Source organism: Archocentrus centrarchus, chromosome 11 (assembly GCF_007364275.1).
Source record: "Archocentrus centrarchus isolate MPI-CPG fArcCen1 chromosome 11, fArcCen1, whole genome shotgun sequence".
In the NCBI taxonomy this organism is placed as follows: Eukaryota; Metazoa; Chordata; class Actinopteri; order Cichliformes; family Cichlidae; genus Archocentrus; species Archocentrus centrarchus.
The window spans coordinates 32,451,425-32,465,828 of NC_044356.1; the positions used below are offsets into that span (position 1 = coordinate 32,451,425).

General features: G+C 41.9%; 2 protein-coding genes across 2 annotated transcripts; one reads left to right on the forward strand and one right to left on the reverse strand.

Annotated features, from left to right (window-relative positions):
* Positions 1 to 390: 390 nt before the first annotated feature.
* rpl15 (ribosomal protein L15) lies at positions 391 to 5,434 on the reverse strand. The gene is made up of 4 exons (XM_030741282.1): positions 5,351 to 5,434; positions 4,345 to 4,526; positions 4,114 to 4,250; positions 391 to 757 (listed from the first exon to the last, which is right to left on the reverse strand). Exons 2-4 carry the CDS (start codon positions 4,514 to 4,516, stop codon positions 452 to 454), a joined length of 615 nt encoding a protein of 204 aa, XP_030597142.1. The 5' UTR covers positions 4,517 to 4,526; positions 5,351 to 5,434; the 3' UTR covers positions 391 to 451.
* Positions 5,435 to 6,077: 643 nt separating this feature from the next.
* Positions 6,078 to 14,388, forward strand: nkiras1 (NFKB inhibitor interacting Ras-like 1). Its single transcript, XM_030741363.1, has 4 exons — positions 6,078 to 6,246; positions 6,481 to 6,581; positions 8,247 to 8,488; positions 11,548 to 14,388. The coding sequence occupies exons 2-4, from the start codon at positions 6,488 to 6,490 to the stop codon at positions 11,788 to 11,790; spliced, it is 579 nt and encodes a 192-aa protein (XP_030597223.1). The 5' UTR covers positions 6,078 to 6,246; positions 6,481 to 6,487; the 3' UTR covers positions 11,791 to 14,388.
* Positions 14,389 to 14,404: the final 16 nt, after the last annotated feature.

Genomic DNA, 14,404 nt, shown 5'->3' on the forward strand with positions numbered 1-14,404 from the left:
GTTCTGCACTTTTCTAGTTTGTACACTAATCACTCAGAATAGACCATTAGACTTTAGACTTTTTAAATGTTTCCTTTTGAAATAACTTTAGTCTCTTTAATTTTAAATGTACATTTTCAGAAAAAGTTCTGCAGTTTATCTGAATAACTCCATTAAGTTCATATTTAAATTAATGCAAGAAATTATCAGTTTGCTCACATTTTTATAATCATTTGTTTTTTCAGTAACCTTACTTCTGATCCATCCAAGTGTCAAAGTCTCTGGCTTAAAAAGCAAAAAAGTACACTCAAACACTGTAATATGAGAACTGCCAATGATCATTTAAAGCGAGGTTCATCACTGAATACCAGCTCAAAGAAACTTTCTATCAACTGAAGGAAGCAGACCAGATAGACGTCACCATACAAAGAGCTGTTTATTTGTTTAAATGTACAGGCATGTGTGACGTGCTCTAACGATAGCGGTGCAGCTGCAGGGTGTTGCGCCTCTTCCAGGCTGCACGGCGGGAGCCTCCGATGGTCAGGTGGAACTTGTGGCCCTTGCCCAGGCCGCGGCTCTTCTTTCCTGCAGAGGTCAGGCCACGCATCTCTCTGTGCTTGTGCACAGCCTTTGTGAGCCACTGGGTATCTGGGTTGCGTCTGATGGCCTTGTGGAAGGGGTCGACCAGGATCACCTCGAAGAACTTGTAGGTGGAGTCCTCGCCCACCCAGTAGGAGCTCAGCACGCGCAGGCCTCCACAGTGACGGCCAGCACGCTCCTATGAAATAAAAGCCATGAGAGGTTAATGATGCAAAGGCCATCTTAGCAGGTCAGGTTTGATCCTGTGTGTGACTAAGCAAATCAAAATCTAAAGCAGGGCTCTTCAACTCCAGGCCTCGAGAGCCCCTGTCCTGCAGGTTTTAGATGTCTCTCCGCTTCAACACACCTGAGTCAAATATAGAAGTCATTAGCAGGACTCTGGAGAACTTGACTGCATACTGAGGAGGTAATTCAGCCATTTGATTCAGGTGTGTTGGATCAGGGACACATGTAAAATCTGCAGGACGGGGGCTCTCGAGGCCTGGAGTTGAAGAGCCCTGACCTAAAGCATCAAAGATCTGTGAAGTTACGCTTTGGCAGCTCCTGGTGGAGACAAGTTTCAACTTCAACACTTAACATGTTAGCGGTGACTTCAGAAAACTGCCCAAAACCACACCTGGATTCACCACCAACACTTCTGTGCTCACAAGACAGTAAAACAACCTAACAAAGGTCAGCATCTTTACTACTGAGCAGGAGACACATGTATGCTGATGGATGCATCACAGCTCACCAACACATCAAGTTTCATTTGGGAAAATAACTTCCTAATCAGTGGAGACCTCCATTTCTGTCACACTGCTCATGTGAAGTAAACTGTTCAGACACTCCATGGTACTCATTTCAAACAATGTTTAGACGTGTTCCCCTTCAGAAATCCAAAATGTTAAAAACTTGTGCTAAACTAAACAGATCTTGTGTGTGTTTAATGCCGTTATTGTACCGGTTTTAATCTTTAAAGAGTTTGTATTAAGCCTCCTGTTCAATCTGAAAACTGTCAGCCATGCCACACATGCACATCCAGACAGAGGGCACATACAAAAACGCAGCCACAGCGCCATTTTTCTTCTGACTAGTTTACTAAAAGGTTTCTCTCACCCTTCTGAAACTGAAATTTCAATCACTGTGGCCGACTATCAGAATTCATATGGAGCATTTTTGTTCTCTCTTTGGATTTTTGACCATTTAGAATAAAAAGTGAAAAACTGGTCAACTGAATTTTGATTTTAAGAACTATACTGAGCACTTCCAACACAGATCCATAAGGTTTCTGTTCAGCACAGTAGCCAGACAGAGAGTCAGAGCTCAGCTGAGTATTCCTTTAATCTTAATTTGTAATGACTTCATGAATTTCTTAAAATAATTTTTTAACTATTAGAGAAAAAAATTTTCATAACCTGGACATATGTACAGCTACTTTCTGAGTTAACTTCAATAGTTACTTCCTCCAAATCATTAACTTGCCTATTAAATCCCCAATTCTACAAGACTGCTCAAAGAAGTCCAACCATTAATTAATGCTTCCCTCTTAAATATGATCAGTCTGTCTCTATTCATGGGCTACATACCACAGGCATTTAAGGTGACAGTAATTAAACAATTAGCATTAAACCCCCATTAACTCCCTACATTTAATCAGCTATTAATCTGTGGCTCTCGTGTCTTTTTTTCCTGTCTCCCTCCCCTCACCCTCCACCCTGTCGCAGTAGATGGCTGACCCTCCCTGAGCCTGGTTCTGCTGGAGGTTTCTTCCTGTTAAAGAGTTTTTCCTTCCCGCTGTCACCAAGTGATTGCTTAGGGGGTCATCTGATTGTAGGGTCTCTACCTTACAATGTAAAGCGCCTTGAGACAACTGTTGGGATTTGGGGGCTATATAAATAAAACTGAATTAAATTAATCTAGTAATGCATACTACTGGGTCAGAATGTCCCAATGTGGTGATGGTACTGAGGATGCAGGACGGACCACACTGTGTCCATCCTGCATCCTCTTGACTGGTTACATTGCAAACCAGTCACCAGTTCTCACATTTATACAACTGTATAAATGTGAGAACATTTATACAGTTTATACACCCTCTACACACAGTTTATACACCCTCTACACACATGACTGCACCTCCATACATGCCAGTAACTGCATCATTAAGTTTGCGGATGACACCACTGTGGTGGGGCTCATATCAGGCGGGGATGAGTCAGCATACCGGGACGAGGTGCAGCGGCTGTCAAGGTGGTGCAGTGAGAATAACTTGATCCTGAACACCACTAAGACAAAGGAGATGGTAGTAGACTTTAGGAGGACAACACATGTCATTCAACCTCTGTTCATCGAGGGGGATGAAGTGGAGCTGGTTTCAGATTTTAGGTTCCTGGGAGTACATCTGCAGGATGATTTGACCTGGAGTATCAATACGACCAGCATTGTCAGGAAGGCCCAACAGAGACTGCATTTCCTGAGGGTTCTTAGGAGCAACCATCTGACCCAGAATCTGCTGGTGTCCTTCTACCGTTGCTCTGTAGAGAGCATCCTGACCTACTGTCTGTGCGTGTGGTTCAACAGCTGCACAGCAGCAGACAGGAAAACACTCCAGCGAATCATCAACACGGCTCAAAAGATCATAGGCTGTCCCCTGCCCTCCCTCCAGGAACTGTTCAATGCCCGCTGCCAGAGGAGGGCACAGAACATCCTCCAGGACCCCTCACACCCTGGACACTCCTTGTTTCAGCTACTGCCATCAGGCAGACGTTTCAGGACAATGAAGGCCAGAACAAACAGACTGAGGAACAGCTTTTATGCCAGGGCTATCATTGAACTGAACTCTGTGTGGTTTGGACAGTGATGTGGGGTGGTAGTGCTGACTGTGTGCGTGCGTTGGTGTGTGTATTGGGGCTAGATTCGTCTGTTAATTTAATTTACTATTGTGCACTGTATTTTAGTAATCATTTTTATCACTCATATTTTTATTATTTTATTATTTATTGTCTGAGGCACCTATAAAGGAATGCATTTTAAATTTCGTTGTGCAACTTCTGTGTACAATGACAATAAAGATTCTGATTCTGATTCTGTATGCAGTGGAGTATTTTGTCAAGGCTACTTTAACAAGCAAACAGATGACTTGATCCCAACTTCCAACAGGGGGAAGAAGTAGGCTCCATTAAAAATTGGGATAATATAAAAGACCACTGATGAAGACTTGATTTGCAGCAACACTATTGTTGGGTGTTTGAGTAACAAGTAGACCCTTAACATTGTTAAGCACCATCTGAACTGATCACAGTCAACATTAACTCATGCGCTCCCAGACAATTCAGGATTTTATTAACTGTAGCAAATAAGCTACTGTGTGCAGTTTTTCCAAGTAATGTACCCTTCCACATTCCTAATTTGTTATTGACATTAACACAATCAAAATGGGCAAAATGGATAAATCCATTTCCTGTTGAATACCGTGCACTCAACTTCTACCTGATGCTTACTGTAGCTTCTAAAGCTATGAAGCCATTTTCAGATTAGTGTATATGAACGCACCTCAGCAATGGATTGCAAACTGCGGGCGAACTTGATCTGGTTGACGCCATGGTGCACTGGCTTGCCATAAGTAGCACCCTTTGGCACTGGGCGTTTACGGCCTCCACGGCGCACACGGACGCGGTAGATCACATAACCTGTTTGGATCAAACAAGAATATGCAGTTACCTAAGCTGATACAGATGATGACAGATCACATGTTGAGGTGAACAACCACTGCACAGGACTCACCTTGCTTGGCCTTGTAGCCCAGCCTGCGAGCCTTGTCAGGCCTGGTGGGTCTAGGAGCACGGTGGAGGTTGGACAGCTGACGGTACTGCCAGCAGCGGACCCGGAGCAAGAAGCGCATCACGTCGGACTGCTTCTTCCGCCATAACTCCTGCATATACTTATATGCTCCCATGTTGCCTTATCTGAAGGAATGAAACTTTAGTTAAAATCATTTTTTCTCAACTGTTCCATGTCAATCAATGCAATTAAAAACTCGACCCTGTCACCATGCAGGTAGCACCTCCTTCTACATTCAACAGTTAAGCTGAACAACACTGTTTACACCACGCATACCGGACAAGTCTTTCAAACCACTCTGAGCTGTCGCTGGGTTAAAAACTGAATATCGTACCTTTTAAATCTAAATTAATGGATCGCTACATTCAAACCAGCACATGACTTGAGACCACCTAGTTAGGATACCTTCAGAATATGCGGGCTATGCAAACGTTTCCCAACAGCAACACTTTCCCCAAAATACATTTACTTTGCCATTCACACACCTGTAGAGCATGACACGGCTACACAAATTACAGTGTACAGAGAAGACAAGAGGTTTCCCCCTCCATTATTCCACGCTTAGCATAAACTGTATACAAGGCTAGCATGCTAACGTTAGTAAAGTAGCCCATTTTACTGCCGTACAAATATCCACAGAACTAAATAACAGTGACAGTGACTCAAACGCTAAAACTCTGTATTTACATGAATATAAATTGGAAACCGCACATTAGAGTTCCTCTGCTACCAGCACGGGCAATGGCTACCAGAGTCCGCATCCCAACGACACCAAAATTCGGGGTTCTAATTAAGGACTTTAAAAAAATAATAAATAAAAAATAGTCACAGGGTACGGGTTAAAATTTGCTCCTTTAACCTACAGCCCGACTCACAGGTACAGATGAAGGAATAAATACAGTATAATGAACGGATTGTTTGGATCAAGATCGTGGTAACGTTTGCTTACATGATGGCGTACGAACCGGAAAGAAAGAGGCCTAATACCCAACATGCCTTAATGAAAACGACAGTGACGCAATTTCCGGTGCAGTGCTCACGGGAAATGAAGTCCTCTCAAGTTTGACACTTTGACACTTGTGGTGAAAACACCTCTTTATCTCAGATGGAATAGGGTGGTATCTTCCAGATGTGCTCAGTTTCAGTGAAAAAAGCTCTTGTCTTGAGTAAACTCTCCTCCCCACAGAAGTATCCATCAGTACTTGGAAAAAAAAAATCCACAGAAATAACAAAACAAAATAAAGTTTGAATAAAGATCGGCGCTACCAGAATTTGCTCCTACAAGCTGAAGCTCATGTTCTGGAATTAGTAACAGGCGTTAAACTTTTTTGTTTATTTTATTTTCCTATTGTTTGTTTGTTTATTTTTAGATTAAGTTAAACCTGGCGTTATTTAACATACAGAATAAGGCCGTACCTACAAATTTTGAAAATCTGGTAGTAAAAAAAAATGTCTTTCTGTGAAAAGTCCCGGAAGAAGAAGAATCAGCGGCATCAGCGGCAGCATCAGCGGCAGCATCAGGGCCAGCAGCGGCAGCATCACCGGCAGCATCAACGGCGGCAGCGGCCGCTGCGGCAGCATCAGCGGCAGCATCAGCGGCAGCATCAACGGCGGCAGCGGCCGCTGCGGCAGCATCAGCGGCGGCAGCATCAGCGGCGGCAGCGGCAGCGGCGGCTGCGGCAGCGCTCTTCTTCGAGTGCTCTGAGAACACTGCGTGGATAGTTACACGCATGGTGAACTGCGCCTGCGCTTTGAAAAGACCTGCGACAGAGAATAGAATGGATCCTCCGGTCTTGGTTCTGCATTTTCAGACCTGAGAGTAGCCTTGTTATCTTCTCCACCAAGGTGAGAGGATTTTCTTTAAACATACAAGTATTTAAAGCAAATGTGTGTTCGCACTTCGGCTTACTGGCTAACGTGTAGCTAGCGTTAGCCAGCTAGGTATAAGCTAAACCAAACTGTCAGCGAGCTGAGGGGTGGAATATGAGAGGTCTAAAGGAGCTCTTGAGCATTTTAATGTTAGTGTGGGTCTAATCCGTTACTGTAGGAATTGTGACCACTTGTCTTGATGTATTTCAGGCTCGAAATGGGAAAAGGCTGCAAAGTTGTGGTGTGTGGCCAGGCAGCTGTTGGGAAAACTGCGATTCTGGAGCAGCTCCTGTACGGAAATCACACCGTAGGTGAGGACTGCACGGAAAGCGACGGGATAGGATAGCACTTTATCATTTATGCCATTGAAGAAGCCCTGACGTAGGTTTGAACATCTTTTACTTTGGGGAAGAAAAAACAAACTACCAGACATTATTGCAGTCTGACGGGAATCGTCATCATCATGACACTGACGGTAAACGCACTCGCTTTTAAACAGCGCTTTTCTACTTCAGGCGCTCTACAACATGCCTTATTCACACATTCATACAAGAACTTTTTTCTGAACCCAAGTGCTTTTTATCTAACATTCACACTCCAGTGAACATAGTTTTACAGTGTTCATTTGAGTGAAAAAAACGAACACTGTAGTTAGGTATGTTATAAAAAAATCCCAAATGGCTTAAAACTTAGAACCACTGGATGGAGCCTTTAAATTACAAACAAAACGACACCATCCGTGTTAAAATTGGTTTACAATTAAGGAGGTTATGACATTTAAAGTGAATAGGCAATTTTCTCCTCCTGTTTTACTGCTTAACTGAAGAAAGTCTGTGATCTCTAGAAAGCTAAATGGCCATAACTTCCATATTTCCCAACAGAATCCAATGAAATATTTAATGTAATTAGTTTTTAGTAAGAACATGTCAGTACATTTTGTTAAACCAAATATTTAGTGATTAATCACAAAATATCCTTACAAAAATCACAGATTGAGCATATAATGCATTAAAATTTATAAATGAAATTATAATTGTCAATTTAAGATGTTTTTATGGCATGATGATGCAATATATAGGAGATTTCATGAATACATGTCGGTTTAATGGGGCAGAAATCATGTGCATTTTTCATTGATTTTCCAGTCAGACCTCCTAAATTCCAGCGCTCCAAAAACCACTTTCGCATCTACAGAGTTTAATGAAACTTCATCAAGAGAAGGAAAAGAGGCCGTATTAAATTCCTACATACCTTTTGAATCAGTCCTTTACGTCCGAAGTGTGACTTTATGTCGATTGAATTGGAGCCAAATCTTCAACGTGACCAAGTGGACTGAAATCTTGAACCGAACAAAATAAAACTAAAACGAAGAAGAAGAGGAGAAATTCCTCTACATAATGCCAAAAAATCAAAGGAAATAATCCCTCGTAAGCCATTCAAAAACTCTAATTGCTGAGAGACCCCTGTGCCACCGTGGTAGACCCAGGACACGCTGGAGAGATTATGTATCTCGGCTGGCCTGGGAACGCCTTGGGGTCCCTCCGGATGAGCTGGAGGAGGTGGCTGGGGAGAGGGAAGCCTGGGCTTCTCTGCTTAGGCTTCTGCCCCCGCGACCCGGCCCCGGATAAGCGGAAGAAAATGGATGGATGGATGGACCCCTGTGCCATAGCTGAACGCTGTGCGCGCAGGTTGAGTGGAAAAATCAACAGAGCGCATGGGCGGGGTTTGTAACATACCTACTGTAGTGTGCAACCGGTTATACGAGCGTATAGTGGTACTGCACACTGGTAAAACCAGATGATAGTAATGCTAGATCACAGTTTCGTTGCCAAGAATCTAATGTGCTAAAAGTCTGTATGGGTAACTAGTGTTTCCAGGGACAGCTATATACACCAGGCTTTCAGGGCACTCAACTCCCACCCATGTCTGTGGTATTGGCAATAAAGACACTTTGACTTTCCATCTGTGCCTTTCAGGGTCAGAGTCCAATGAGACGCAGGAGGACGTGTATGTGGCCTCTGTGGAAACTGACCGAGGTGTCAAGGAACAGCTGAGGCTCTATGACACCAAGGGACTTAATGATGGACAAGACCTCCCTAAGCATTACTACTCAGTGGCAGATGGCTTTGTGCTGGTTTACAGTGTTGACAGCTTGGAGTCTTTCAAGAGGGTGGACATTCTGAAGAAGGAAATCGATAAGTCCAGAGATAAAAAAGAGGTGAGGCTGGTTTAAAGTCTGCTCTAATACAAACGTACAGACAGCTGGCCCCGATGAAATTCTGGGTTGAAAGTCTGCACCCTAAATCTACTGTTTTCTTTTTTTGACTCATAAGAAGCCTCTAGTTAGTGCTGGGGGATGTTTTCCTAACATATCAATATAACTTAAAAATTTGGCAGAATTATTCTGATCACCTTTATCATTAGTAGCCGACTGCACAGTCAGATACTTTCAAAACCTCATGGTAGCTTTCAAGGCTTACTATTGCAAAAAATGTGACCAGCAACACCAAGAGGAGCACGTAGTGCACAAATACCAAACTGCTGCAGAGAGTGGATCCAAATTAAAAAAATCAAAGTGGTGAAAGGAGCTGGTATTTTACCCTTTATAGGGCACTCATTGAAATACTTTGAAAGTCAGAATTTCAACCATAGAGTGTTATTGGGGGACATAACAAAACTTAATTACTGTTGTGACATTTTTCAAAATGTTTCATTTTCATATAGAAAATCAAGGTTGACGAAGTTACCGTATTTGGTTCCCTGCCCTTCTGAATAAAAAACAATTCCAAGAAATGTATATATAAAAACATACAAGAAAACCAAATATATGGTGAAAAGAGCGTGTGTTTTAGACCATTACAACAGGTTTATTACAACATCACTGCTCCCATGTCACTTGGGCCTGGAATGTCCTGGTTTTAGGTGGGAGGGACAATGTCAGTGTCTGCCACATGATCATCTTCCTTCTCGTCATTATCACTGATGGCAAGGTGGGCTAGCATAACAACAGTCTCCCTGCTCTTGCCATAAACCATCTAAACAGATTTTTGCTAAAGATTAATACACAAACAATGAAACAACTGGTATAATGTCAAAAACTGACAAAAATCACTCATCTTCACTATTTATAGCTTTAAAAGGTCTAGAAATGGGTTAAATTTCTCTCTGAAGAATTATATTATTTTTCGGTGCTATAAAACATTGGCAATATAAAAAAATAATGTTCTAAGCTTTATTCCCTCATTTGTAAAGGAAATACACTTAGTATGATTTGTTAGATGCATCGGGCATATGTCCCAATATGGTCAATTATTTAATAATGTGGGCATAAGATCAAATATGGTGCTCACATTTTTCATGCTGTAATTTCACTCATTTCACTAAGTCCTTCACAAACAACACATAGGCCATTACTTCGCACAAGTATTCAACAGTAAATTGTGTGAGTTTTATCAACTTAGCTTGGTTAGTTTTGATGTTTTGAACATAAACGCACAGCGAGCCCCACAAGCGTCTTTTTTTTCCGATGGTGAAAACACAGACTTTGATGTGTTCCAGGTCTCTGCTGATTGGTCGAATGCTACAGTGAGGTGTTCAGTGATGTAGTGTGATCTTTGCTGATTGGCTGGATGAAAACCACGTGCTTCTTAACCTGACAGCGATGCAGTACTGTCATCATTTATCAAGTGTGTGGAAATTACTAAATATGGTAACTTGCCCTATAGAGGGTTGAGGGAAGCTCCTTTCGGCTGCTCTCTTGTCACGGGGTCACCACAGTGGGTGGCTCTGCATGTTTGATGTCAGTATTTAACACTGACATTTTATTCTGCATAGTTCACTGTTTATCTGCTCCTCTTGAATTTTCTTTGCTGGCTGATGAAGCTGGAATCCTGAATCCTAACACTTACACTTGAGTTTAAAACTTAAACTAAGGGCCAGTTTTACATTTAAATAGTTCGCTCAGCAGCTTTTGATCAGTGTTTCAAGATTAAACGACCAATGACTAACTGAAGCCTGTATTAAAAATATAGATTTAATATATATTTAAAATGTTAGTTTTAGTCATCACATTGACTGTTAACCATGATGGAAATATTTTATTAATTTTATTTTCTGATCAGCTTCTTATGGACTGCTATCAGTCTTACTGACCGCTGCCAATGTTGCTTGTACAGGCTCACATTCATTAGTGATGGGCGAAGTGACACACTGTAACATTTGAAGCAGTTGTGTCAAATTTGTATCAAGGTTTTGAAACAACCTGACACCCATCGCCACAGTGACACCTACTGGCCACTTCTGCTATTGTCTCATCTTGATAATGCTAATCTGAGAAACAGCAACACAGAAAGAGACTTTGTGACTGTTAAAGGCCGCAAACGTACAGTCACAGGTTCAGCAAATGCTATTCCCCCCCCCGGTGTGTTTAACATATGTGCGGCTGCTTCAGCTGCTTAATAATTCCAGTGCACTAGACACCAATTAATGAAATAATACTTTGTGGGTAGGCCCCAATAATCTATGTGGAAGATGTTTCATCTACAATGAAATGAAGCATTAACTAAAATGAAGATGAATAAGAATAAGTCTACATTGGTCATAGGTTTCTCAGCTGTTTTGATTCAGCTTCTTTTTTTCCTCCAGCTTTGGGAAAAACTCAGTTCACAGCATGTGTGTGTTGTGGGTGTATTTTTGCCAACATCTGGCTATACAACACACCATTTCTGCCCATAAACTAATGGACCTTGTGTTTTGGGGCATCCATGAGGTCTCTTTTGACCGCTACAGTAGTATCAGCAGGTGCACTGTGGGTATTATGTTTCAATAACCCGGCTGTCAAAAAGTTCCTATAAACTGAAACGAGTGCATTGCTGTGGCTGCTGATGACTTTTAAGCTTTCTGGGAGTTTGCAGTGTTATCAGGTTTGTTCTACACGCTGTCAATCAAACCTAAAAACAGCAGGACAGCCACCTGTTGAAATGGGGGTGAAATGCATGAAAACCTCAGTTAGCCGTGACGCGGGCGTTTGGAGTCACACTTCAGAGCAGCGCTTTGAAACACCTGCACTTTGTAAGGTTGGCACACCATCGAAATGTCAGTGTTGAGCATCCCATCATTCACACACATTCAAACAGCATTTTAAGCAGTTTATCAGATGCACAGACTAGTAGTTTGAGTATCTTGCTCAAGTGATAAACTTATTCATTTGTGTTTTCTCTTTATTAGACTGTGCATAATGTACATCACTAAAAACTGACTGATGTGTTCTGGGTGCAGGTGATGGTCATAGTGCTGGGGAATAAAACAGACCTGCGGGAGCGTCGTCAGGTAGACCTCGAGGGAGCGCAGCAGTGGGCACGAGGCGAGAAGGTGAAGCTGTGGGAGGTGAGCGTCACCGAACGCAGCTCGCTCATCGAACCCTTCACCCAGCTCACCAGTCGCCTCACGCAGCCTCAGAGCAAGTCTGCCTTCCCTCTGCCTGGGCGTAAAAGCAAAGGGACCCCGTCCAATGACATCTGACACACCTACACCTACCTTCCTGCTTCTAATAATAATGTGCTGCATTCACCTGGACAGGCTTTCAGTTTAGCAATGGGACTCGTTTAACAATTTTGGAAATGCAGCAGATTGATTTTTCTCAGTGCTAAATTGATGGCCTGCTTCATGTACAGACGTGGACAAAGGATGTGGTTAGACAGGAAGTTCAAAAACACACAGGAAGACAGGAATGATAATCCAATACAGGAATATCAATTTTTTTTTCTTTTAAGTGGTAACTACACGTTGGAAATATTTAGTAAGGTCTTTGTAGTAGCCCTGTACCTGCACAGCGAGGCTCTGGCTGAGAGCACAAGACCTCAGGGAGCTGCATCTGGCTGTTTCAGACATTTCACCTATTTCTATTTAAACAGTTGTTTCTTCCAACTGCAGTTCCTCACAGGCTCATTGGCCAGCTCCTTACAATCACGATAGCCAATAAGCATATCTGGAAAAACACACTTTTCCCTTTCTCTATACTCTTAGAATGAACAAATTTACAACATTTAAATATTCATTATGAACTGAAACTCTTGACTCAGACCATCATCTGGAAAGTGTTTACTGGTCACAGAGGTCTCCTCCTATAGACTCATATAAATGGAAGAGTTATTGCAACCACAGTTATCAGCCCCTGAATGTCATTACAAATAATGCAGGTTTCCATCTTTTATACCGTCTGTGACTAAAGCCTGAGCTCACTGCCTGCAGGCTGTAGCCGGGGACACTCCACAGAAGTGTAGCCAGCTGACATGTTTCAAGTTAAACCTGTACATTGTGGAACCACATTGTGTGGGTGTGACATTGTCAGAAAGATAATCTACAGATTACTGTGCAAAAGTCTCGAGCCCCCCCTCTTTTTTTTTTTAATCTTGTGCGATTTATTGTGTAAACATAAATGGAAATACATTAAAAAGGAGGCAAAAACAGAGTTCTGATGAGCTTGAAAGTCAGTATTTGGTATGACCGCCTTCATAGAGCTTGTATCTTTATAGGCATTGTGTGTTTACTGTGTTTTTCTATCCGGGTATGCTTTTACAGTGTGTTAGGAATAACTGTCATCCTGAAAAATGAATCCTGTGTCAGGTCTTTGCTGGATTTTATTTTCCTATTTCTTGAGGGCATGGCTCTTCTTTTTGTCCTGAGCTTGTCCACTTTGCTCATTCTTTAAGGACACGCTGCACACCATTCCAAGATATGCCAAGTTTTCAAATAATAGCTCTTTGGGAATCACCTTGTTGGTGTAAAATACTTTTTATGCCCATCGATCTGTGTTACTTTGACATTTTGAGACAGGCTGCTAGTAACAAAGTGCCTAAGGATGCGATTTTAAATTGGATCTCTGCTAAGTTGTCTGTCGTGTAGAAACAACGCTTGTTCATTCCTTGAGTTTGGTGGGTTTTTTTTTTTTAATGTTTAAGCCACTTAACAATGATCAACCATTCCTCTGAAAATGAGTGAAAAAAGCAGCCAGAGTCCAAAGAAAGACTTTGATAGAACTGACTGCAGAACTATGATTCAAGACCACTTAAAAGGATACACGTCTGGCTCCTGGAAGCAAAATCTAAAGAAATGAAGGGTGACTCAACTTTTGCACAGTACGGTACACGTGGATTTAAACACCTTTGAATATACTGCTCTATTGCTCAAAACTGCTCCTGCTTTTGATGGCATAAATGTTGGATTGGACTGATCAATACATCTGATCAGTTCATTAGGTAACATCTGCTTTACCTAATAAAGTGGATAGTCATGTTATAGTTAAATGGACAAATATTAGAGGCATAGGTGTCAGGAGCTTCTTTAGAACAAGCAGACAGTAAAATGCTGTGTGTGTGTGTGTGTGTGTGTGTGTGTGTGTGTGTGTGTGTGTGTGTGTGTGTGTGTGTGTGTGTGTGTGTGTGTTTGGTTGATCATTTTGGATGGTTAAAAACCGTCTTAGAAATGTAGCGTGGGCAAACGACGTAGTGCCAAAGATCTGTGAAACGCATTTTTGTTTACAGGTAGTTTTACTGTTTGGTCCCCCCCCCACTTCAAATGTGCATTACAAGTTAAACAATAGGTCTTACGTCACTAGATTACTTGCATGAATTACTAGTTGCAGTCAGATTTCAGCAATCTATACCTTTTCTAAAACAGGAAGCTAGTATTCCCTGTTAATTCCCATTCAGTATGAATGCAGTGTTCCTTCTTGTCCAGTCTCTAAGTATGCCCTGGTAGCAATAATATTCATGGTATTGCCTTCACTTGTGATGTATGATTTCATAATGTTTGGCATCAGTTGCACTCCAGCGCGTCTCCAGTCTGCTAGTTAAAGCTGTGTTCGTGTGAGCCTTTCTAACAGTAGTCGGTGCTGAGAGGAAATATTTTTTTAACTAATTTATTTTTGTCACTTTAATGATCCACATTCCTTGACTTCTGAAAATGATGATGGGTGAAAGATGCTGTCATTAAAATGTTTAAAGATTAATAATATTTAATGTGCTGCTAGTAGAACAGAGGTGAAATATGCTACCACTTTAATGTACTCTGCGCTGTAACGCTTTTAAGATGCACTGAATAAAATGTAGCCCCTTCATATTAACGCCTCTGAAAT

Coding starts and splice junctions, on each gene's coding strand:
- rpl15 (XM_030741282.1), bottom strand. CDS start 4,516: ATGGGAGCATATAAGTATATGCAGGAGTTATGGCGGAAGAAGCAGTCC. Junction 4,251..4,344: donor GGGCTACAAGGCCAAGCAAG/GTGAGTCCTGTG, acceptor TGATCCAAACAG/GTTATGTGATCTACCGCGTC. Junction 758..4,113: donor GTTTGCAATCCATTGCTGAG/GTGCGTTCATAT, acceptor TTTATTTCATAG/GAGCGTGCTGGCCGTCACTG.
- nkiras1 (XM_030741363.1), top strand. CDS start 6,488: ATGGGAAAAGGCTGCAAAGTTGTGGTGTGTGGCCAGGCAGCTGTTGGG. Junction 6,582..8,246: donor GTACGGAAATCACACCGTAG/GTGAGGACTGCA, acceptor TGTGCCTTTCAG/GGTCAGAGTCCAATGAGACG. Junction 8,489..11,547: donor AGTCCAGAGATAAAAAAGAG/GTGAGGCTGGTT, acceptor TTCTGGGTGCAG/GTGATGGTCATAGTGCTGGG.